The sequence below is a fragment of the Ctenocephalides felis genome, unplaced genomic scaffold (genome assembly GCF_003426905.1).
Source record: "Ctenocephalides felis isolate EL2017-DRISC unplaced genomic scaffold, ASM342690v1 CF-g0.4_SCAFFOLD_01886, whole genome shotgun sequence".
NCBI classification, from domain to species: Eukaryota; Metazoa; Arthropoda; class Insecta; order Siphonaptera; family Pulicidae; genus Ctenocephalides; species Ctenocephalides felis.
The window spans coordinates 51,287,632-51,315,478 of record NW_020538040.1 but is presented as its reverse complement, the minus strand read 5'-3'; the positions used below and the strand labels follow the sequence as shown (position 1 = coordinate 51,315,478).

General features: G+C 30.1%; 1 protein-coding gene across 1 annotated transcript in view; it reads left to right on the top strand.

Moving 5' to 3' along the window:
- Positions 1-25,384, top strand: part of LOC113375064 (kinase D-interacting substrate of 220 kDa B-like) — a 78,954-nt gene extending 53,570 nt beyond the window's left edge. The window contains exons 3-4 of the mRNA XM_026615015.1: positions 21,797-22,894; positions 25,324-25,384. Coding sequence (XP_026470800.1) covers positions 21,807-22,894; positions 25,324-25,384 — 1,149 coding nt within the window. The 5' untranslated portion in view covers positions 21,797-21,806. The remainder of the gene's footprint in view (positions 1-21,796; positions 22,895-25,323) is intronic.
- Positions 25,385-27,847: the final 2,463 nt, after the last annotated feature.

Here is a 27,847-nt window from a genome sequence, read left to right as displayed (position 1 = left end):
AGCCTATAATGTCATTTTATTACGAAAGCAGCAAAGTTTTCTTTGCAATATGTCTCGCTGATTTTTTTTTATTTGCACAGCAAATGCATGGCATTTTGACTATATTTAGTATCATTTTGAATGAGAAATGTTACACTTGGTAAGCACTGATCACATAAAACATATAATCATCATATCATTATAATTTTTAGACCAAATAAGACTAACCTTTGAATTCCTTATTATAATAAATTTCTAAATTATCTAGAACTATTGATTGATTGATTTGATTCATGCAGAATCGCATTTTTTAGTTAATTTAGTTTTGATGTTGAGCAACGAACTATCAATTGATATTGATATGCAATACATATTTTTTTTTTTATTATTATTTTTTAACAGCAATCAGAACCTTACGTCCTATGAGCTGTTGGCTGAAACTTCTCCTTACTTCGTATTTTTAGATGGTAACCCAATGGTTAATCCATCCATATTTGATGATTTTTGTATTAGAATTAATCTAATAAGGCTGACTTTTTTTTATTGTGCAGCAATGCCGGGCAAGGGCTACTTGGAAACATATTATATGCAATACATATAAAATAATTCAATGTATTTTCTTATTGTTCAAAGATAATAAACATAACTTACCTCAAACAAAAATTACCCATCTACGATATTGTTCATTTGTCAACAAGTTCCATTAAAGTAACATCGAATTTTCAAACTGCCAATTGTTGCTTAGGCAACACACACCGAAACGTTATCTCCTATGAAATATGCATCGGGATTAAATCAGCTGGTATTAAAAGGTACTGAACTCTAATTTACACCGCCGATTCCGATGTACGAGCAACGCCTTCTTAAAGATTGCTTTTAAAGGAAAGATATCTTCGCTACAATACACCAGACGAGAAAACTAGCCATCTCGGAATATGGAGAGCCATCGGCGTGTTTTAGCGTGCAATACTTTATTCACTTTTGTTCAATTTGTTTCCATTATTTTTTATGTTTGAACAGAATAACATTAAAGTCATGTGTAATGTGCAAAATGAAAAAAAATATCGACACATATTGCAAAGAATGCACATATTGCTGCTTACATAATCAATGACACTATAAAATTGGGTGGTTAGCTCAAGATGTTTTAATATATATAATTATCAGTTTAATTATTTTCGAATTTGTTTTTAAGCCTAAATTATTGACATGAGATGATCATGAGAAATGCATTTGAGCATTTTTTTAATTATATCCAAGGGATCCGGAAGAATCTCCAAACTTCTCTAATAACCTTCATCCTTTATGCATCATCTATGTACCTGAAGACTCAGGTGTTTCAGCGTTTGTCACAGGCTAATCATTTTTAGACTAATAATTAGAGTTCAAAATTTGAGGTATTCCTAAAAAAATAGACTAATCTTTTCGAAAAAATAATGACATTAATGGGAACAATTGGCCTTTATACGTCTAATAGACGGAATTAAATTTTTTATTGAATTTTTTTTTTTTTTTTTTAACTTTTGGTGAACCAAATGATTTGAACGGGATTCGAGCTTGTACAATTATTGATTATTTCACATGAGCCAACGTTTCTTCACAACTAACCATTTCAATGTGTCCAGCTAGATAATTGTTTTACAATTAGATTAAAATTATAGTAAAAACTTCAAATATTTACATGCATAGTCATTCTTTTAAAAATACTTCTTCCCTATTGTCAACATTTTTGCAAGTGCCCTCGCAACTTTTATTAAAGTAGTCAATTGAAACTTCCGAACTTTATCAATGTTGTCAATTGAAACTTCGAAAGATAAAGCTTGGTTATTTTTTTATTAATTATTATATGCCACATTATACATAAATGAACAAGATTCTTCGAATTTAAAAATAATATATAGTTACATTTTTTGCAAAATTGAAATTGTTAAATAAATTCTTGCTAATATGTAATGTAATATATTTTATACTATATATTTTCTTTTAGTGATAATTTGTACCTGAATTAGAAAGCTATCTTATTTGCAGTACATTATGAAATTGCAGGTTCATTCGCATAATGTAAATGCTTGAGCTGAGTGAACCTTATAATTTTTTTATTGCATCCTATGAATTCTTATATATTGACATACCACAAAATCGAAATTTCATGAAAAATTTATGCACAAAACTGATTGTGAGTAACATTAACGTAAATGTGTTATATAGATATCTCTTTACCAAATGTGAATGGTCTCAACGCATCTCGAAAATTACTAATTTTTACTTGACAAATATTTGATAAATAGCTCCATATCATTAATAAATGATGATATCTAGCATTGAACAGCTCTATCATTATATGCATATTTTGCATTATGCTTCAGAATGTAACAAAACGAGGTACTAATTATTTGCCTAACAATTGATAGACTTCTAAGAGAAGGCATATACCCATTATTGAACTTCGGAGTGTGTGCTATCAATGTTTTTGAGAAAAAATTTCTCTTCTGTGAGGAATGAAAATATTAGTTAAATTACTAATGAACATAGTTCTCAATTTTTTATCGCCTTTCAGCTTAAGGAAACATTCTTCGAACAAATATTACTTTTTACACCGCCTGTCTCAAATTTTTGTACTGTACTGAACTGAACTGTGATACGCTAAATATATGTCCAATAAAATTAATTTTGATAATGAACTGAAATTATGAATTTCAATAATTCTAATCTTATTCTTTATTAGATCGGTATTGTAATAATGTGCAGCATTCAATTTGCAGTTTTATGCAAGCAATATTGTTGGACTAAAACTTGTTTCACTGCATCCTGTATTGCACTCGAACCTGACCATAATATATTGCAAAAATAGAAGCAGATGTTGTTAAAAGTTACAAAGTTGTTTAATGTTTGCATGCTAGCGTTGTCATTTACCATTTACAATCGAGAAGCAATTAGGAATTTGAAAAAAAATTTATTGTTGTGTTTTAAAACTTTATTATTAATTTTATTGGTATGTAAAGTAAAACACGAAAGAAATATTTCAATTAATTATAAATGAATTAAAGATGATTAAATTTGAAAATAAATCATGCGAATATGGACGCACCATGATTGGTTATCATATTTGTGACGTCATAGTGTTAAAGCAACTTCATAACAGTGCAGTGTTTACAGCTATTATTATATTATGTAGGGGGCGTCCATTAATCATCTGATCGATTTTCTGAGGATTTTTGGACCTTTGTGATACGTGGTGATATTCCGATAGATTGGATAGATATCAGTGGTGATATAATTAAATCCGTTAGATTTATTAGAATCAATTACAATATCCAATGTGTTATCGTTGTTCATTTGAAATCAAGTTACACGTTAAATATTATTTAACATCGTTTAAAAAGCACTTATTTAGTCCCTTCGCTTTCTAAAACAACTAGTTCACACGTTTTTCTCTCAAACTCTTTTAAAAGCCAATTATGGAATCATATCTAGAATTACAAGATACCTAACGTTAAGCATTGAATCATTATCTAGTTTTTTTCATTCAATGTGGTCGGAATATTTTTGCTAGCTACTGTATTTATGTATTACATTAATCCAGAACTAATTTGATTTTTATACTAACCCATAATAATACATTTAAAATCATCTCGTTTTTATTCAAAGCAGATAAAAGCGCTTACACAAATTAAATCAAAACTATACGTCAAAATTCAAGCTCAGCTTCTGAGCTAAATTCTTTACTACAATTGCATGCAGGTCTGAGTTTTTAAATTAAATAGTTAATGATAAAAATTACTTTTTTATAAGCTACTAAAAATTTTCAATCACTACAGTTTTTTTTCAAATTTTGTTTTTATTTTTTTTTTGCGAATGATCTCTTTTATTTCTAATGGATCTAGAATATGTTTATTGTTATATGAAAATGCATTCAGTAATTATTTTGTTAATTAAATATATCTATTAGAAGGCAACTTAGTAGTTGTCTAATACTATTTTCACTTAATATCATTTTTGAGGTCTATGTTAAGTAATTTAATATCGTTACTGCTCGATATCAATCTAACCGAGGTAGGTATCACATCGGGATCTAGTAGTTGCTAGATCAAGTTTTTGCTACGATCATCTTTCTCTTAATATTTTAAGCTTAAATTCTATCTTATTATATAGTTCATTTTATTACTTCGCTTCTAGTTGTTGTGAATGCTTTTTTATGGTTTGTTTCAAGTTTTAAAAATATATCCACTGTTAGTAACGTATTATGAATTTCATACTTCTTTATTTGGTTAATTTTTTGTACTTTTTGAAAATAATTCAATATAACTCTTCGCGAAAGAAGATTCAACTTACGAGTATGTATGACCAACTATTAGTTTTTAATTAATATATTTTTAGATTGATGCATACTACTACTACTTACTAATATATATAAATAAAATTATAATGGGGGTTTACAGCTTTTATTGCTTGCTTACAAACTGTTCAAATCAGATCGAATTAAATTGTCTATATTATTACTACAAACACCCCACAATTTAGGGTGGTTAATACTAAGTTCTCAAAAAGAGTAATACATTTTTACCCAAATCAAAATTGTAAGACATTTGTACATATGTATACTTAAGACATTTTTGAACATTAACATTTGTGAAAATGTTAGAGGATTGTCTCGTGTATTAGTGCTCAGGCCTATGGACTTTCAGTCAGAAGTTTCAGACTCAAAACCCCTCTCTGACAGCCTGATGCAAGCAGCAGAGCCAAGTAGTTTTAAAGTAGAGTAAATATTGATAAAGATATGTTTCCTAGTGAAAATAGCTCTTACCGGCATTTCTGCATCTAATGAAGACAACAGTTTAGAATTTATTCTAATAATGTATTCATGAAAAATAAATAGGTTAACCGTTGGTTTGCAATTTTGAAACCAACATAAGAAGTCATCACAGCAAGCTTAAAGGACTATTAAAGTTCTGATTGCCGTTGAATGAGTAAGATCAGCGATATCTACAAAGAGTAAGATAAGTTAAACAGTCGGAAACAAATTGAAAGCAATAAATTACTTGACATGTTTCTTAAGTGCACCTGAAATATTGCGTGAGGAAAAAGCGTTGTGCCGCTTGACAGGTTAAATAGTAGTCAATATAGTAGTGATTGACAAATCAACGACAAAATTTAACCTGGACAGATATACTATAATATAATGCAGTTTGGTATGATATCCCACCTAAGCGCCAATCACTCGAATCCCACCTCGGTACTTATTGTAAGTAAAAGAGAATAACGCAACCGCCCGAATCGTGCGAGATCTCATATCTCGGACGCGAAAGGCGCTCCGCTATAAATCCAACATGGCTTCTCTGTCTCTCGGGAAGGGAGAAGGGGCGGATAAGGCAGATAATTAAATTAATAAATAATAAATATCTAAGAAAAACGAATAATCGTGGTCTCTCTCCTTCACGGCATCACACGTTTCGTCCGCCGATCCACGACGCGCGCATTCCAAGACGCCGATGTGGACGCAACTTGGACGCGGGTAGGATAACATCTGGTGAATTCTTACTCAAATTTGGCAGATATAGTAATTAATTCTACTGACAAAAATTCATTACTAGCAAGCATCAAACTGTGCAACATCGTCCGAAAAAAATCGAAAACTACTCTAACTATTGGCGCACAAAAATCGATGAAGACAAATATCACCATATAACATTTGCCTCAACGAATGGTTAATGTACTTTGGTACATTATTGTCTATTAATAATAAAACTATCTCTGATTCTGTTTCTATTAAATATTAAGGAAAGCATTCAGATAGCGAATTAAATTAAATTACTCATTTCAACAGTAAAACAAAACCGATGAAAAGGAAAATAAAATTACTGTTCTGGTTAATTGAAGGTAAATCTTAATTATTATTAAATATAATTAAACACATTATATATTAGTGGTAAACAGAGAAAACACTGTGTTATAAAATAAATGGTCATTTGGAATATTACTACTGATACATCATTCTCTTCTAATCAATATGACATCCCAACTTCGACAGGATGATGCCAAATTTACACTTGAGGTTATAGATCTCGTTTGCACATAGATGCAATACCACAATTAGTAAAATACTATTGTAGAGAACAATAATAAAACGGATCTGGACTTATGGCGTGGAGTTGTGGGGCTGCGCCAGTAGACCAAATTTTTTTCCAAATAAAACAGTCAAAAATTCTAAGATGTATTGCAAATGCAATACTGGAATTCTAATAACCAGCACAATAGCTTATAGTTTTTTTTTTTATTTTTAGATGCTAATTAATTATTATTGAAAATAGAAAAAAAACGGCGAATTATTCGTCAATCATCAAGCACGTATAAGCTTTACACCACAAATTTCATCTATTTGCAATTTTCCATTAACTAATATTGTCTTTAGTTAGTCTGTATTGAATATGCATAAATTAAACAAATTCTCTAGAAGTCGAATATTTTATTATTATTATTTGAAGAACAATCAGATCAAATTGATGGCAACCCAAACAGTTGTTCTATCTACATGCAATGAATTTTTATTTCACAATTTCTGAAACTGATGTTTTTTTTTATTGATGCAGTATTTCTCGGTAAGGGCTATTTCCACTTAGAAACATTGTTACCTATATTTGCAGATGAAAACCGATGTTACTACTGCTTGACATCAGACTGCCCAGATCTAAAGATCAGCGTTTGTTTTGTTATGGTCAAATATTTTTGATAATGTAATTAATGTTTTAATAAAAATATTTTTGTTTTTGTTTTTGCTAGAGGTTGTTTTTGTAGTTCATATGTGGCATAGAAAAAAATTCGAAATCAGGAAGAAATTATGATCTGGAATAATTCTAAATTTTAAAGTGTTAAAGCAAATGTTATATAGCGCGATGTATAGGTGTGAATATATAATTAAATACTATTATATATTTACACCCATTACTATTATTTACACCGATTAGGGGCCGTTCAAGTATTACGTAAACACTATAGGGGGGCGGGGGGGTTGTTGATTTGCTTATTTTGGGTTGGCATGGGGAGCAGGGGAGTCTGGATGATGATTAGGTCGTAGGTAGTATATTTATTTTTTTACATTAATTGCAAAATATTTACGTAAGCATGGGGGTAGGGGGTAAGAGATTTGCTTACTTTTGTTGACGAGGGGGATGGGGGCGGGTAAATAATTGTAAAAAATCTACTTACGTAATACTTGAACGATCCCTTACTATTATAATTTAATTCGTTTAAAATTGATAACAAATTTAACATAAACTTTTTTTATTCTTTACTAGTTTTGTTAGCGTCGATGTTCGGATTCTAATCCGCTATAGATTACAGTTCTGTTGAAAATTGTGTTGAATGAATCTGGATAATGTTTGTACTAGCCGTGTCTTCGTATTTGAAGTTACGAAAATTTTGACCCAAATTTCAATTTTTTCCAGTGATTTTTTTGCGCCTAGCATGAGTAATGGGTTGACCGTCCCTTAACCATGTTTTGTGTGATGTTAACCGAGTGTGCGTTTTATTATTGTTAATTATTGCGGTCCAGGTTGCGAGTGGAAAGGGGCGACCGGCCGAGTGGAGATGCGCGTCCGTCTTGTGCAGATAGCGCTCGTTCGCGCGGCGTTAAGGCAGGGCGGTCCGCTAACAACATTAGCGGATCGAGAAAGTTGTTGCACCCAATCAAATCGAGATACCATCTCTTTGTAACAACTGAAAACGTTCATTGCACGATATGCATTACGTGTGGGTATTATACACTCGTTTACTGATCTAACAGCTTCGGAAACAACTTTGAGAAATACAAATTACATTTAATGTACCATACTTATCTGCTCGTTGCGCCGGCTCCGATCACTTATTGGCCACATTTAACTCTGGATGTGTGAGATTATTTTAAATTGGCATTCAATTTGAGATTTAATTTGTTAAAATGCTTAGAATGTTTGCATAAATGTATCGATTGGTACTACATTACAAGCTATGGTTATCACATAGATTGTTATTTATAAATCAATTCAAGCATAATTTACAAACTTCTGGATTCTTGTTTGGAGACCTCATGTACATTTTGGCGTACCTTAGAAACTATTGATGTGTAGATTGATCGTAGTATAGTATTAACGTAAGTATTGATCGATTCCTATTTGATAGGGGAATGTGCTAATTTTGGACAAGGCAAGTCCAGACGTTCCGGAGATACGGAGCAAAAAGTGCTAAAAATTACTGTTTGAGAAAATTGGGCATCAAATTCGAATGATTCAGAAAAACATTTGCTTGTGTTCACAGTATGAAGAAACGATTTCTTTTTGCAGAAGCACATCTATTACTATATTAGATTAGTGGTATACATAGGTACCAGTGAAAAAAATGTTTTTATTCTTTTTAATTGGATGTGTTCACTATTTGACCATCCGGTTCGAATGAAAATATGTTGTTACAAGATAGTTTGCAAAAATGTATAGAAGTTTGTGATCCATCGAAATGCTGCCGAATTCTATTAAATACACTTGCACTTCATTTATATTTTCGAAGAAACAGATATATTTAGATGATGGCTACATCAGACCGATTAAAAGATGATAAGTAGTTTTGTGTTGTATATTTAAATGAAATAATACGATATTAAGATTTATAGATATGTTACTTAGTTGAAGTTCGAATTAATACTGACTTAGCTGAAGTTTAAGTTAATACTTGTTACTTAGTTGAAGTTTGAACTAATACTTATGTTTGTTAGATAAAATTTGAGATATTACTACTTTGAGTTTCGATTTAAGACTGATTACAAAAAGATTATATTATTTTTCTGGTTGGTCCATTTTGTGGAATTAAGCGACATCCCATTACAATTTTGGATCCAATCAGTGGCTATTACATTCATCAATCAATCAGGTATTGGCCGGTGATTACATGGTACGTAGAATTACAGGTGATCCGAGTTTCTTAGAAATATATATTAATTGCAGGACGATATATTTTGGAACAGGATGCATGACAATAATATGGATTATTTTAATTTTGAAATAGTATAATAAAAGATTAGGGTTTATTGCTGCTGTCATGTATGAAAGTAATAAAATATATAATTAGACCAGGGTTGACATTAACAGGATGGTTGGTCCAAATGTGTACCAACAAAAATTACCGATGATACAACGATTTACCATCCTCACCACCCGCCTCCTTATTATTTAAAATTATTTTTTTTATGGTTTTCATTTTAACATACATCACACATTAAGAATATTACACAAACTAGCTGTGACTTTATCAAAGTCAGATCTAATAATAGTCGCAAAGTTTTGTTCAAAAACAAGGGCAAGAAAAAGTACGGTATGACTACTGTAACTATTCGCTTTCTTATAATCTGAGTTATTAAATACGTGCTTACAGCCAACTTTTTATTTATCAATTACCAGACGACAGCAAAAAATCTAAGTGGCTTTGATAAAAGACCGAATCTCTCGGCTTTATTAAACGGTTTTGATCAAAAACTCGTTTCTATCGTGTTTATCATAAACATATGTCATTGCTACAAAACACCTGTGTATCTCAGTTATATATTTTAACACCTTCAAATCATGTCTTGTATCATTAACATAAACCAGAAATCGATTTAATCATCCATTCGATCATGGTACTTTCGTCATGGACACACAACATTTCAATCTGTAAAATGAATTAATAAATTCCCGTGGTCCAGAGATTGACGAACGTTTCAAAGACTTTACTTCATTAGATTTTGGATTTATGGTATAATGATTTAATATTAATTCGAAACATAAGTAGCTGACAATAGTAGTAATATAAATTATAACAGAAAATTCACGAAAATTTAACCGAAAAATAGAAACGCCTTTGAATGTTACAGCTACTTTTATTATAAGTTTAATATTCTAAATTTTAAAATTTTACAATGCCAGTAAAAATATAATTGTCGTTATCAGCAAAAACATAGATTTTTAGCAGTTTTTTCTAACTATTCATACGAAGATAGGACTGTAACATAGCGTTGTCATCGCATTTATATTTGATCGGAGAATTGGCCTCTTAATATTTTTTATTGTCTCATTTTATATAATTATTGCATTTATTTCATATAATTATTGCATTTAATTATTAACTAACCGTAAGGTAAGTCATAGTAATCGACAAAAAATCTTTCTGAACTTTATGGGTATAGCATAAATTAGAATAACTGAATGTATTTGTGTGTATGTAGGGGTGGATACAATTATTTGTCGAAGAATGCGAGAACATTGATCAACCGATTTGAATGATTTAAAAAGCATTAGAATCATGTTGATGGGAAGACATGCTGATTAGTTTTCGGTCTAGGCAGCCGTTTCGAAGATACGGAGCAAAAAGTGCCAAAAATTGCATATCAATTTTTGAGACAACGAAACGTCTGATTTGAATTATTCGGAAAATATTGTATTGATAGAATGAAGAACTGGTTAAATTTTTGGGAAGGCAGGTTTAGCGGTTTTGCAGATCTAAAATAAGTAAAAGTAAAAATAAATGCTATTTGGAAGTTTTAAAAGATCATTAGACATATGCGCAAAAAATTATTAGCTATCTTACAGAGATTTTAGTAAAAAAAATATCAAAGAAAGATAAAATGGATAGGTTTTTTTCCAAGAGTTTTATTTTTTTTAATTTAAATTTATCAAAAATCTATTTTTTTTTAAGTTTTAAGAAAATTAAAAAAAACACATTTTTAGACTTATAAAATTTTTAAATTACGGAATGTTTCAGCAAATTGCCTCAAGTCACGATGTCATGCATTGATTTTTACGTTTTATGATTCGAGTTTTTTATCTTGTAATTCTTTAAATAACTTAGTTAATAAGATCAAATGTCGTATAACTTGTTAGCCAGCCAGCCCATAATGATGTTCACGCACATGCGGATAATAACACTTACTTTATGAGTAAATTTACTTAACATCTTTCTCAAAAATATATTAGTAGTTAATATCGCTGGCAGTTTGAGCACGCATGGTTTTCGTATGCATACAGGCGATGATCTCTTAATCAACAACACAATCATCGGTTGCATTCCATGAAGATGCGGCCTCGGCATCTCGCGCTCTCGTACCGTCCGAGAGGCGCTCAGCAGGGGGTGCTCAGGTGCGAAACCCCCCGCGGTCACAAAGTCGCCGACGTCCTTTGATCGATTGGACTGTGTGCCTCTCTTGCCGAAGTGCCCATGTGCCGACCGTAATGCACCGCGCCGAAGGACGGCATCGGATATTTCAGCGGCCGAGAGTGCAGACCGCTCTCGATCTCAAATCATTTCGCGAATCAAATATGCGATATGCTGAAACTGTCAGCTGCCATGCGATAGCAGAGTTAAATCTAGGCGGACAAGTGACAAATTTAATAATTGATGAGCCTTGCATGCAAACAGCATACAGTAGAACTCCGACTATCCGAACTCCGTCTATCCGAACTCCGACTATCCGAATCGCCGATTATCCGAATCACTTTCAAAAAAAAAAATTGTCCAAAAAAAGTCTAAGTGCGCTATTATTCTTCCACCAGCAAAGCCAGTGTAGGCACTTGTTTGTTTTGACTTGACGGAGATGTTTACAAAACAATGATTTTTATTTCTAATCTTGTACATAAGCACATCTTATTGATATTTAAAACATGTGAAAATGTTATGTTTCTTTCATTTAATTCAATAAAAAAATAGTGCAATATCAAAACGTAACTTTTTTTCTCTCCAATGGCAATTTTAAAAACAAACTCCAATTATCCGAATATTTGATTATCCGAATGGGTCCCGGTCCCCATTAATTCGGATAATTGGAGTTCTACTGTATTTCTGAATATCAAAACTACTTATCATTTACTCATTTCTTTAAAATCATTACAAAACTAGTTTTAGCAAATTGCTCATACTTTACGTACCGTAATTAAACGCTCGAAGAATACAAATATTTTTTTTGTTGAACAACTATCAGAACCTTACGTCCTATGAGCTGTTAGGCTGAAACTTCTCCCTCCTTCGTCTTTTTTAGATGGTAACCCAATGGTTAATCCATCCATATTTGATGATTTTGTTATTAGAATTAATCTAATAGGGCTGACATTTTATTGGTGCAACAATGCCGGGTGAGGGCCATTTTCACTTGGAAACATATTGCTTTCTATATTTCCAAGTGAAAATCGTTGTCACTGCTGCCTGACAACAGGCTGCTCGAAAGGTGGGTATCGAACCCGGGACCTCGGAAACAAGTCCCGTCGCTCTTAACCGCTTACCTACGGGCGAGCCCAATGCAAATAATGATTCAACAAAAATTGATCAATTAATAGATATTATAAAAACTAAAACTAATCAGCAGGTTTCCTTATCAATACGAATCCAATGTTCTTTGAATCATTCAAATCGATCAATCCGTTCTCAAAGAAACTGTGACATTTTTTGCACATGTTGCTCCGTTTCTTCGAAACGGCTGAACTTGCCTTCGCCAAAAACTAATCAGTACGACTCCCAGTCAAAAACAATCGAATGCTTTTTGAATAATTCAAATCGGTTGATTCGGGCGCCTGAAATTGTGGACGAAAAATTGTATCCTAACATGCACACATACATACTATACACACATCAATTTTTACTAAGATATACCAAAATGTTCAGAAGGCCCTGAAACGCAAAAATATGTAAAAATATCATTTTCGATTTTTTTTTGTGATTACTATAACTTATCGTATGGGAAGTTTATAAAACAGATATTACTTTTAGATCAGAATGATTTAGATCACGTAGACAAAACGTAAAAAATTTATTATCTAATTATTTTTCAATAGGAGTATTTCTTCTTATTTGCTTTGTACAAACAGAAAAAAATATTGACAAAATATTGAAATCATATCTTACATATTCTTCGATACTATAAAAACCTTTTTATATTTATGCTGAAAACTAGTAAAATTTCTTACGTTTATAATTATATTAAATAGCAATATGTTTCCAAGTGATAATAGCCCTCACCCGGCATTGTTGCACCATACTTGCCCTATTACAGAGATTGTAATAAAAACTTATCATAGAGAGATGTGACAACTGTTTGGGTTGCCATCTGTAATCAAACAAACGTAGTTTGTAAGATATTAATCACAACAGCTCATAGAACCCATAAGTTCTGATCGCTGTTCAAATAAAATTATATATATATATATATATATATATATATATATATATATAATTATATAATTATATAATTATATAATTTGAATTAATTTTCTCATCAGAGAAGGCTTTATAGCGAAACGAGCCACAAAATTTGTATATAACTATTTAGAAACATTATTCAGAGGACTAATTGAAAAATGTATTAAACAAGAATTAATTTAGAATTTGTGTTTGAGTATTTTCAGCAAGGGGGCTTTGATAAATCTTTCCTGGTTTTTTATATATGAATGGTGAATGAAGTGAAATAAAAATATTCTTAATAAATATTAGTATTTATTATACAGATGTATTTTTCGTAAACGAGCACTTGTATTGTTTTGCAGAAACCACTCTTTTTATAGGGGTTCTTAGATTTTTTTTGGTAAAATTCATGTTAGTCATACAGGCTCACACGTACGTTTGTTTTACTACGCACATTTTTACTAGTAGTAATAAATATGTTATTCATATTACGTGCAATGCTACAGTTTCATCTCATGATCCAAGTGTCAAATAGGGATAATATAGATTTTCTGACATAATTAAACAATGATTTTCCATTCGAGCAAATGAAATTCAAAACCTTTGAAGAATAATACATTGTTAAAATTTAATTTCGATTGGTTTTTCAATAACAATAATCGTATAAAATGGTTATTATAGACATCACACGTTATAAAGACCATTGTGCATGTTATGACGGCTCCATACAACATTGTATTTCTTCAAATCCTTATGTTTTGTTATTCAAAAAGAACGAAGGAATGATATATGACTAAACGTATCGCCAGTGTAATGGAGTGTTAATAATGTCGTATCGCATCATATTAATCGAGCGACTACAGATTAATTTCAATACCGTGACATGGGGAATCGAACACTATAAATTTGTTATTTTTCGATAATATTTGGTACTTATTTATGACTTGGTATATCAGAAGGCAAAACTTAAATCTATGGCTTTTAAACTATCTAAATGATCAGAACATTTGGTACGTTGCATAATTTACAATACTATTTAAGAGGCGATTCTGCCCCAAAATTAGTAAAATAGACTAACGTTATGGTAGCGCTTTTCATACAAAATGATATTAAATACTAACCTAGAAAACGCACAAATGTCGAAAAAACAATGTTATAATTACTGTATTTTTGTGATAAGGTATAATAGTCCTGTCATTTAAGCTTAAATTAGGTTAGAATCTCGGAATTCGAGATACACAGCTGTAAGCCTGTAAATACTTGTATATTGACACCCTAAAGTTGTCTCAAAACCTGCATATGGTTGGGTGTCAATACCATATGTAGGTTTTGAGACAACTTTAGGGTTTCAATATAGAAGTATTTGCAGACTTACAGCTGAGTGTCTCGAATTCCGAGGTGAACTTACTATAATGACTGGACTATAATAAAATATGAGTGAAGTTGTATTACATGTGTGAAACGCCTGACTGCACAGCAAATGCGTTGCATCTTGACAGTATTAAGTACTATTTTGTATGAGAAGCGCTACGTAACATAGCTTTGTCGTAACATTGGACTATTTTATAGTAGAATCGGCTCCTTTTGATAATTCAGAACTTTCAATAACAATTTTATTGTATTTTATGTAACTTTTGAAAATTTGCTAAATTTATAATAGAGTGTTGCAATTTATGTATGATAAGCCCAATTTTTAACATATTTTATTACGCACTGCAGCGAATTGGATGAAAATTTAAAATCTCAAATGCAAAAAGTGTTTTTTTATATTATTTATATAAAACCATTCGACAATCATAAATGAGAGATAAACTTGTTTAAAATTATATTATGAACATTTTTCTTAGTATTAATATATGTAATATAATCCGGAATTTGATTTAGGGTTGATTTAATGTTTTTGCTTAACATAGCACTCTATACGCATTTTTTACTTCTTATACTATTAAAATTATATTTCTCTAACTTATTTAAAATTATAATATATAAGATAGATTTTATTTTAGTGTCAATAGAACCTACAATTCGAGTTACTCGTAAGTCAATTTTTTTTATATCTATTCCAGAGCAATCAAAAATAGAACATTTAAGTCAAAGAATAAATATTTTATCATAAGCCTAGATTTTTTGACCGGTTTAATTGAATGAATAATTGTATGTCATCGTGCCTCAACTCATTGAAGCTAAATGAAAATTTTAATTAATTTTAATGATTGTTTTCTGAATCTAAAACACATTTATATACGTCTTGATTACTTAGCCTAAAGCAATAGATTTAATAAAAATCACTAAAATCTGAATTATAATTACTGTTAATACGTGATAAGTATTGAACAGCTTCTACGATATTAAAAAAATAAAATATCCTATTCTTCTGACACATGCATAACTTCCTATTAACTCGATACATCATCATCATTGCTACGTCAAATAATGGGAGAGCTAGTTGATGTTAACTATGAGTAACCAACATTATTTAATATCTGTATATCTGTAATATTCCAGACAACAACAAAACTAATAGTATTTCATTAGATAATAACATAAACTCTCTAGTAACTTAATTTACAAAATAAGATTTTTACATAATTGCTGAATTCCACTTGAATGTATGGGACATTGACAAATTGTGGATTATTAAAACAAATATTATTTCCATATAATTTTTATAATAATAAACACCCTAAATATTTTTGTGGAAACCACCCAATAATATATATTGATTATTACAAAATAATTCAGATGCATGCTCACTATAGCAAAAAGCGCCCTTGTTTTTAACCGTTACATAATCGTAATTAACTTCCCGTAGGGCAAGTTATAGTAATCGCAAAAAAATCGAAAATGAAAATTTTTATATATCTTTACGTTTCAGAAGTTTCTCAATATTTTGGCATACCTTAGAAAAAATTGATGTATGTGTGTGTGTGTGTGTGTGTGTGTGTGCGTGTGTGTATGTATGTGCGGATACAAATTTTCGTCGACGATTTCGGGAACACCGATCAACCGATTTGAATAATCCAAAAAACATTCGATTCCTATTGATAAGGAGACGTGCTGATTAGTTTTTGGCGAAGTCAGGTCTAGCCGTTCCAAAGATACGGGGCAAAAAGTGCCAAAAACGGTAACTCAGTTTTTAAGAGAACGGAGCGTCCGATTTTAATAATTCAAAAAACATTTTACTTGTATTGACAAGGTAAAGAACCGATCAAATTTTCATAAAGGCAGGTCTAGCGGTTTCGGAGATCTAATAAAAAAAGTAAAGTTTGGCGGTCAAAAATGATCATTAGACATATGCACATCAAATTATCAGATATTTTATAGAGATTTTAACAATAAGTATAATTTTGGTTTACATTCCTATGGGTTCCGTACCAATGTTTACGCGTTAGACGTCGACGCGGCGCTTACGCGGTTTGATATTTCGTCTTTATGCAGTTAAAGCAGTACGATTGCTTTGAAAAAAAGTTTAGATCTTTCAAAATATGTCAAAACAAAGAAAACATTTTTTATCAAAAACAAAAAAATTAAAAAAAAAAAATTAAAAAAAATTTTTTTTTTCAAAAAAAAAGTAATTTTTTGTCTAATTGTTTGTCAAAAATCTTATTTTTTCGAAGTAAATTTTTTTCAAAAATGTTAATCGTTTTTAAAAAAATAATAATTTTTGGTACGGGAAGTTCCAGCAATTTGCCTTAAGGCACGATGCCTTAATTGCCTTAAGACAGAATTCCACTTACAGCTAGTTTTAAAAATGAGTTTATCTATTTGAGTAGAATTATACGATTTTTATAAATACATAAAGAATGCAATTAAACATTTTACGTTTACATTAGTAATATTTCTAACAAAAATCAAAAAACAATAAAAAAATAAAAATTAATAAAAATAGAGTAATTTAAAACAAATGGAAATGTTCTGAATTGATTCGACTCTTGAATGCCTTGATTGAAAGAGCATTGGTTTACATATATAGAAGTTTAATATAACTATATTATATGAAGTTGTTAGTGTAGACAAATTGTTATTTAGAACAAACAATTAGTTATATATATTCTAGTCGAGCATTCCTGAAAACTATCCAATTTCACTTACCATACCTCATGTGTTTTTAGTATGTCCCCGAGACGTCGGTCTAGAAGAGTCAGTCAGCCGATTCGTTTAGAAGATAATTATTTTCCAGTATAGAAAAATAAATCACACCTGTTTTGTTTCCAACAATACGCGATGATTAGGCACGCCCGTAGCATAATAAGAATAATGATGATATAATTAAAATATAAATAAGATGTTATATATATTTTTTGTTGATGTTGCGTTACCATCATTCGTTCCGACTCGTATATATGTTAAGGTGGGCATGTGTCTGTATGTCGAAGATTTGTGATAAATGATCGAGTAAGCTAAATCGATACATTGTTAATAGAAATCTTCAATTCTTTTCAGTTATTGGCCATTTCCAATTATTTCTACGGTAAAATTACATTGTTGGATATATATATATAAGGTTGTCAAATATCTCCCTTCCGCTTTTTTGCTCTTGGTTTATAATACAAAAAGGCGGAAGAAAGACATTTGACAACCTTATATATATATAGATATATATATATATATATATATATATATATATATATATTATTAACTACATTTTTGCACATTTAAGAGTTTGGTATTAAAATTAGAAGTTATTTATGTTCCGATATAATTTCACGGAAAAAAGCAAAATACTATACTCCAGAGCGAACCAGTTTTTCTTGACAAAAATATGGTTCTTACTCGGCCAGTAAAACCTTAACCTATTAAGGTTAAGTCACTCTTATTTCTTCACTTTATTATTATTCATTAAAATTATCAAGTTTTACATTGTGAACATAAACGATAGTTTTCCATTACTATTATTTAATTTTTAATTATTTTTAAATCAAAGGCGACTTAATTTATTTCACATTCACATAACAATTACTGATAGCTTTATTTGTTCCGGTACATGTGAAGTATAAATTAGATATATGTTAATTACTGAAAAGTCTTAAAACTAACGTAACTAAAGTCGAAACTAATTGACAAATTCTCAACATCCTCAGAAAATCAGTATTGGTATGACTTTTCGGACCATGGCTCTAAATTGATCCTAATTACATTTAGATTAAAATTAAATTGATTAATTGTAATTAAGTATAATTTATTATTATGAGCTTATTGACAAAAAACTGCATGGATTATAAAAGATGTAATAGTAGAAAACTCGTGACTGCAAGGTCGACGATCACAATATAATATAGTAAACCCAAGTATATTAGATATTAACACATTGGCGGATGTGAATGCTATAGCATTTATTTTCATTGTGATGCAGAATGACATGAATGCTACAGCATTCAAATTTTAAAGTCAAGTATTTTGAATTCATTTTTATATAACCTCTGTCAAGGTAATGACCAACTAATTTTTTAGGTATTTGTGTATTATCTTCTTTCGCCGTCATAAATTAATTTGGGCAAGCACATTGCGTAAAGTAAAAGTGTAAATACTTGACGTGGATGCTTAAGTATTCATCGTATATAACGATTAAAATACGATAATCAGATAAACGGTGTCTACTCATATTTCGTATATGACAACCAATTTAAAAATGAAATGTCTGTCAATTTTTGTACCTTGCTGAAACTTCTACAGTGTGCGAACGTGTTAAAAATAATAAATTGTAGTCTGCCCGAAAAAAGGGAGGTCCATGGTATGAAAGCACTACAAAAATCTATGATTTTCTTCCCCTCCTTTGTTTATTATTCTCATTACCATTTTATTGCCTTCAATTGTTGACCATTTTTGATTCCAAACTTCTGCTTCCATGCTTCCTGGTCTTGTGCTTGGGCTTTCAATTCCCTGTATTTTTTTCGCGTAAGTTATCAACCATCTGCATTCTTCTTCTTCCCATTTTTTAGTCCTTTTATTTTACCTTCGATGAGGTCGTGCAAAAGGCATTCTTTATGCAGAATGTGTCCGATCCAGTTTACTTTTCTTTTCAGGATCGTGCTCAATAGAATCCTTTCTTCTCCCACTACTCTCAAGACTCCTTCATTGGTTATCTTGTCTGTTCACTTGATCTTTTCCATTCGCCTCCAGCACCACATTTTAGAACTTTACAGATAATTTTTGTTGGCCTTTCCATAGTCCATGTCTCTGATCAGTGCAGAACTATGTTACAGTCATAGCATTTTATTAATCTCTTCTGCGTGTGTTCGTGAGTATGTACTTTACTTATTTCTATTTTCTCGAATTCCAAGTGTAAATAATATTGTCAGCACTAGCATAGATCCACACAAAGGGAGATTTTCTTTTGTTAGACGAAAACGCGAGTTATAAATGATTGTCGGATCTTTTCTAACGACCGCGAGTCCGAGTTTACTCTCGCTGTGTTGTGGGATGCACCAAGCAACTTTGTACAGAGCCGACAAGAGCAGAGCCGAAATTTATTTTAAACATTTAATTGTTTATATCTAAGATGGATTAAGACGACTTTATCGATCAGACTCAAATATATCATATATGAAATCAGAACAGTACTGATAGTGCAATGCAATGTGAACATTGATTTTCCTTTTGTATCCGTTGAGTTAATGAATATTTTTTACCGAATATTTTTCTTATTTTTCATAACAGAAAATCATATACCCGATTCATAATTAACCTTTACCACCGGGCACTGTTCCAAAACAAATCTACCAGCATTTCGGTACTAAATTCTGACGAAAACGTACCTCATGTAAACGTGATATGATTGTGTTTGTCATGCAGTTTGTTTGATGTGAATTTGTTAATTTACTTTTTATTGATTTCATAATTAAATTTAAAAAAACAAGTTATTATCCGCTATTTCCAATTTAATCTTCAATGAACTTTTAAAATATTTAAGTTATTTCAATGTAAATTATTAATAATCTAATTTTGTTATAGTAACGATCAGAATGATTTATTAACATTAAATGTTAAATTGTGAAATGAATTATGATCAGAATTGTACAAAACGTATTTAGGTTTCCGTGAAAGCGTGTTCGGAATAGATGATTTATATTATCTTATATGCCATCTTCTAACAAATTATAAATTTGTTACTGATCTTAATATTACATGATCTAGAATTAGTTTACTAGAAAACTGTTGCAGAATTATTACGCAAGGTTTATCAAATTTTACATAACTTTTAATTAAACTTATTGTAACATATCTATACATAACGGCATTGTAAATCAATTTTGTATTTAGTTAAATATTTTATTAGCTCCCTGAAAAGCAAGTTTATTTTCGCCAGAAAATCCAAATTGCTAACTTCGATTTCTCTACGTTTCAAGCCATTTTGAATGTTGACACCAGAATTGGGAAAAATGTGTAAATGCATGTGAGCCAAAATATGTCCTTTCGTTGAAGTTTAGTTGAAAATATCTGAATAAACAAGAATATAGAAATAATGTCTGAACCTACTTCAAAAATTTAAAAACTTCGGTGAAATTCGATCAGGACGAACATTGATTAATTTATTTGGGACGATTGCCCGATCTTCTATTATTAACTTCCCGGAGGGCAAGTTATAGTAATCGCAAAAAACTCGAAAATGAAAATTTTTATATATGTTTAGGTTTCAAAGGTTTCTGAATATTTTGGCATACCTTAGAAAAAATGGATGCATGTGTGTGTATGTGTGTGCGTGTGTGTGTGTGCGGATACAAATTTTCGTCGATTTCGGGAACACCGATCAACCGATTTGAATAATTCAAAAACATTCGATTCGTATTGATAAGGAGACGTGCTGATTAGTTTTTGGCAAAGGCAGGTCTAGCCGTTCCGAAGATACGGGACAAAAAGTGCCAAAAATGGTAACTCAGTTTTTAAGAGAACGGAGCGTCCGATTTTAATAATTTAAAAAACATTTTACTTGTATTGACAAGATGATAAGTTGATCAATTTTCATGAAGACAGGTCTAGCGGTTTCGGAGATCTAATGAAAAGAGTAAAAACAAATGCCATTTGGCGGTCAATAATGATCAGTAGAAATATGCACATCAAATTATCACATATTTTATAGAGATTTAAACAATAAGTATAAATTTTGTTTACATTCCTATGGGTTCCGTAGCAATGCTTATCCGTTAGAAGGCGGCGAGGCGCTTACGCGCTTCGATATTTCGTCTCTATGCAGTTAAAGTAGTACGATTTTTTTGAAAAAAAGTTTCGAATGTCCTAAATATGTCAAAATGAAGAAAATATTTTTTTTTCAAAAAAACTCAAAACTCTAATTTTTTCGAAGTAGAATTTTTTTAAAAATGTTAATCGTTTTTAAAAAAATAATAATTTTTGGTACGGGAAGTTCCAGCAATTCGTTAATTTCTGGATTTTATAAATGTTTGAGCATATTAGGTTATTTTAGTTTATCCACGTGGACATGTGTATTTCTAAGTCATACATTTAGTAACTGCTCATATTTAAGCTGCTGCTTTTGTAACTGATCTGTCATCTAGCTTGATTAAACACATTTTAAAATCCATAGATTTCATTATTACCTTTTAAAAAAAATGATGTTCATGTACAATTAATTATAAATAGTTTTGGCACAAACTTCTATATTTAATATAGTTTTAATTTTTCTTGTTATTTTCAGAAGTACAGCTATGATGAACCCTGTGACTGCCTTTGATATACCAATGTTCACACCGTTGATGGCGGCCTGCTCCACAACAAGCAATTCTGAAGAAACCACGCTAGCCTTGGTGAAGAAATTAATAGAAAGTGGTGCTAATGTTAACGCCACTGATGCAGATGGAATTACAGCCTTGATGCTAGCGTGTCAAGTGGGTTACGTCTCAGTAGTCCAAGAATTGCTTGCACATGTAGCAAACGTGAATCAAGCTGATGTAAATGGATATAATGCTTTATTCTGGGCAATTATTAAAAATTTTCGTCAAGTATGCTCGCTTCTCATCGAAAAAAAATTTAATGTGGCACTCTGCTCAATAGCAAATAATACTGAAGAAAAGGTTTTAGCTATAGTAAAGATATTAATACAGCATGATGCTGACATTAATGCTACTGATAAGAAGGGGATAACAGCTTTAATGTTATCCTGTGAAGTGGGTTATGTGTCTGTGGTTGATGAATTACTCTCACATCAAAGCTCATATCAAGTTCATCAAGCAGATGAAGAAGGACAGAATGCTTTATTCTGGGCTATTAAAGAAAGCCATTTTAATCATTGTGCCCTGCTTGTTGAAAAAAATTGTGTTGTGGCACCCTGCCCAACAACAAATAATACTGAAGAGACAGTTCTAGCATTGGTTAAAATACTATTAAAACACGGTGCCAACGTTAATACTTCAGATTCACAAGGAATTACAGCTCTAATGCTAGCGTGCCAATTGGGCCATCTTTCTGTAATTCAAGAACTAATAGCTCATGGAGCAGAAGTAAATAAAACTGATATCCAAGGACATAGTGCCTTATTCTGGGCTATTAATGAAAATCAATATCAAGTTTGTGTTATGCTTATTGAAAAGAAAAGCGATATCAACGCTGTGGACATTAGAGGTACTACATGTTATCAACTCGCAGCATCGAAAGGATTTGTAGATATACTGTATTTACTCGAAAGCTGTGCAGAAGGTAGAAAGCTTAATCCATACAGGATAGAAGCAAGTTGTGTGGTGGAGGAGATGGGATGGAGAAATTCTGTACTAGGAGCAAAATGGTGTGCAGCAGAAGAGCCACCTTATTTTACATATTTGATTTACACAAATAAAATTGCGAAAAAATAGTAAAAGTTGTTCAAAATATTTTTTGCCTTATAGTTGCCAAATTGATTTTTTTCAAATAGTCACCACTTTGTCGAAAAATTATTTTTTAACTTAACGCTAAACGTAGGGTTTTTGTGAAGTGAGGTGAAAACAAGCATGTTTTTTGTATTTAATTATATGATGTTGTAGAAATCATAATATAAAGTCAGAACATCATAATTTAAAAAAAAACTTTTTTCAATCCAAATTTAAATCCACGATTTCATGATTTTCGCAATCTAACGTATTTTTCCTTTGTCGTGAATAAGGTTTTAAAAAAGAATTCTTTGATTTATTTTAAAAATTAGGTTTTTTTTTTAAATTTTTATGTTATTTTGACTTTATATTATGATTTTTCCAACTTGTCGTAGAGTAAGTTATAGTAATCGCAACAAAATCGAAAATGATTTTTTTTTTCATATCTTTAAGTTTCAGAGGTTTTGGAACATTTCCGCATACCTCTACAAAAAAATGGATGTGTGTGTGTGTGCAGATACAAATTTTCGTCGACGATTTTGGGAACACGGTTCAACCGATTTAAATAATTTAAAAAACATTTAATTTGTATTGACAAGGGGACGATTTGTATTGATTAGTTTTTGACAATGGCAGGTCTAGCCGTTTCGAAGATACGGAGCAAAAAGAGCCCAAAATGATAAATCAGTATTTGAAAGAACGGAGCGTCCGATTTGAATAATTCAAAAAACATTTTATTTGTATTAACAAAATGAAGTACTTTTTAAATTTTTGTCTGAAGGGAGGTCTAGTGGTTTCAGAGATAGTGTGAAAAAAATAAAAAAAATGTCATTTGGCGATCAAAAATTATCATTAGACATATGCACTAGGCGATCAAAAATTATCAGATATATTATAGTGATTTTAATAATAAGTATGAATTTTGTTTATATTTCAATAGATTTCGTACCAATGTTTATCATTTAGACTGCGATGCAGCGTTTACGCGCTTCGATATTTACGCTAAAACAGCCACACAGCACGATTGCTTTGAAAAAAAGTTCAAAATTTTAAAAAAATTTGAAGTATAAAAAAAATTTCAGATATAAAGCAAATTAAAATTTTTTAAAAATTTCGAAATTCTCAAAAATCTTATTTTTCTCGAAGTTTTCAAAAAATTTTAAAGGTTTTTTTTTTAATTTAATTTTCAGTACGAGAAGTTCTTGCAATTTGCACGATGCCATGTTCCACTAGTTTGACCTCACTTCACAAAAAAAGCATAGCTTTAAGTGGTTAATCCTGGTATATACTATAGCATAATATTATTTTTTTTCTTTAATTTTGGATTACTAGGAGGTTTTATTTTTTTCTGTACTTATGTAACATTGATAAAGATATTATGGTGATTTAAAAATTACTTAAAATTCATGCCTTTACACTAGAAAACCCCTTAAATAAGGTATCGGCTGCTGCTACAAAATAAACCTGTTGAACCAACTATGTTGGTTATATTATATTTGAATTTGTGCCTTTAGTTGCAGTATGTTCTATTAAAAATTATTTCGTGTGATAATTTATTTACTGATTGAATGATTCAGTGTGATTTCATATTTTGTGTGACGATTTATTTTTTGTGCTATTCAATGTACATTTTGAAATTGTGCTTTATGGTTTATGTAGTGTTTTAGTGTTAAGTGTATTGAATTGAACAAAGCTGTGCTTCGTGTTCCTGATATGCCATTTTCTAGAAATTGCGAGGTATTTCAAATTTTTATATTTTTTATTTTTATATTATTTATATTATTTTTATTTATTTTATATTAGAATATAATATATGTACAGTAAATCCTATTTTTATACGGTTCATTTTCATGCAATTTTTTTTTTTGTGCGATGGGTTGAAGGCGATTTTATAACCGTACATTTTTTGTGCGATTGACTATGAAAGTTATAAGCTTTAATTACCTAAACAGCCGCATTGTTGCTCAATTTGCAAATGGCATTTGCAGACTTTTATCCACGGTTCAAATGATTAAAATTTAATATTTTTACAATCTTCGGGCCGAATTTAATTAATTTAATTAATTGAATGCTATTTCATATATCATTGTTGTATTTTTTTAAGTCTGACCTTTTATACGGTCGTTTTCCACCGCATAATTTTTTTTTTATTCAATATATCGTACAAAGTTGATTATTATATGCAAAAATTTATAAAATTTTCGAATACTTTTTTGCGGAGTTTTTATACGGTCCCAAAATCCGCACAAAAACAGGATCCTACTGTATTTAAGAATGTATAAGATTTTCGAATTGTTTGGTAAGTTTTCTTTTATACGGTACCAAAACTGCAATAAAACAGAATTCTACTCTATATTGAACCTAATAAATTATATTTTTTTAGACAACAAATTGGTAATCGTGATGTTCTAGAAAAATTGGCGTTTTCAACAAATGGTGAGTGACTTTATATTTCTATGCATGATTATTAAAATTGGTTTTACAAAAATGCACCAGGACTTTAAAAATGGTCCTATTATAATTTTATTTATTCTTGTTTTAAAATAATTTGTTAAAATATTGGCGCGGCAAAGATTATTGACCTTTTTTTACAAAAATATAAATATTAAAATATGATTGTTATGTTTTTAATGTGAACCTTTTAAATATACAACGAAATACTCAATCGTTCGAATCGCGTAATTTTTTTTATTATGCATTTCTAAAATAAAAACTTCAGTTCGGGTAAACTAGTGTGTGAAAAAATAACGTGATGCTAATTGCGAAGAAATATATTCTAAGGTAAGAATCATATTCTATTGTTTAAAATTTTAAATCAACCAATAAATTACTATCCATTTACATTTATATTATATTGAGCATTTTATCCAATCCACATTTTATCCAACAATTTATTTTCTATTTGTGATTTATTTTTATTATAGTACATCAACATTTTAGTTTACATTAATTAATTACAGTTCATTAATTAATTATATTCGGACAAAATACAGGTACATAAGACTTTGCAACAAGGGCGACTACTTTGTCTTCTTATTGTTTGATAGCACAAGAATTGTAAGGCCAGAGGATCTCTAAAATAGTATGATACATATAACAATTATTATAAATTTTACAAATTATTTCATAACTTTCCTTATTATAGTAAACTTATTTTATATGACATAAAAATTATTTCGGATCGTTGTTATATCGAATTTTTCTAATAGTCTGTCGCCTATCGGACCGTGCATTCCGTTTCTTAATTTACTCCATCTTTTTATCTGCAGTTTCAACTGTTTTTTTACATTAAAAAATAACATATTTATCCTACGACAAACATATTACACACTTTACTTATAAAAAAATAGACTCAATTTAATATACCATTAATATAAGGTTTATGGAAACGGTTCATATAGAGTGGTTGTCTATTCAATGATCTCATGGGACACTTCATTCAAATTAATGTTTTCATACATCAATACCGTATTGAAAGTCAAATAAACTATATTAGGAATAAAATTTAATATATGAGAAATGCAATAAATTTTTCCAATACAATAGATAGATCCAATTAAAAATATAATGATTTTTTTAAGATTTTTTTATCTGTCAATTTATGAGATTTATCATATAAAGTAAAACATAAAATTTTAGTTTTATTTTTATTTTGCTAATTATTTCGAGATAAATTAGTATTTTTTTATTTTAAAAACTTACTCATCATCAGGTTTCCTTCGAATGTCGCGGTCTGGGTATTTTTTACGTTGAAGAAGCAATGTCAAATTTAAAATTGTGTCCATTAAGTAAACACAATACATTGCTAATGCAGCTATGCTCTGCAAATTTTTAATTCAATTCAACTAATTGGTAATAAAATATTAATTATTGTAATTATAAATTATACTCATTGTAACATTATTGAAATACGTGCGGTATCTGAATCATAACTTCATTCAATACTCTGAATATTGTACATTTAGAAAAGAAATGAAATTTGACTAATGGTAATAATTTTTTTCAATTTTTAAAATATTTGAATATTTTTGAATTTGAATATATTATTAAATAGTTGAATATTTAAAAAGTTTATTGGTTTAAATATATTTGGAATATCGATTCCAAATAATAATAATAACAAAAGTAAAACCACATACGAGTATTATATTGTTCTAGGCGTATTTATGCATTCATATTAAATCTTTTTTAAACTTACTTCCTATACAAGTTAAGACTCCGTATTTTTATACATATTAATTATCCTTCTATACATGTTTATAATTTGATAGTAAAATAAAAGATTTTAGTTACTGCCATGTACTAATCCTGGCCATCTTTCTTCGATAACAAATATATTCAAACAAACATCATATTTAAAAAAATCACAATGTTAATAATATCAAACATCAATTCAGGAATTATATTGGCTGTGTTTTAATATTTAGTTTTATTCATGTAATATTTGTTAATATAATCTATATTTCAAAAATTTGGTCTTAAAACACAATGCTCCACAACCACTGGATAATTTTAATTTTGGGTGAATGCAAGTGTTCTATGAATGATATGCGATGTACGTTCCACGAATTGGAGTTATTTTTTTTTTCATTTTCAAGAAGAGCAAATGTATATAAATTATCGAAATTTAAGTAGATGTTCTGTCATTAATTGACTTTATTTACCTGCATTCTGCATTGCCAAAAAGCTTCATGCTCATTTTCTTCATAGTTTGTGAGAAATTTCAAATGTATATCAGTTTCACCTTGTGCCATTGGCAAGATTGATATGATAAGAGCTAATATTGTGCCCAACATAGCGATCGATGTGTGCAAAAACATACCAGTTATATTTCCCACACCATCAATCTGGATTAAATGTTACATAAATTTAGTAAAGAATAATTTATATATATGCATAGCATAATG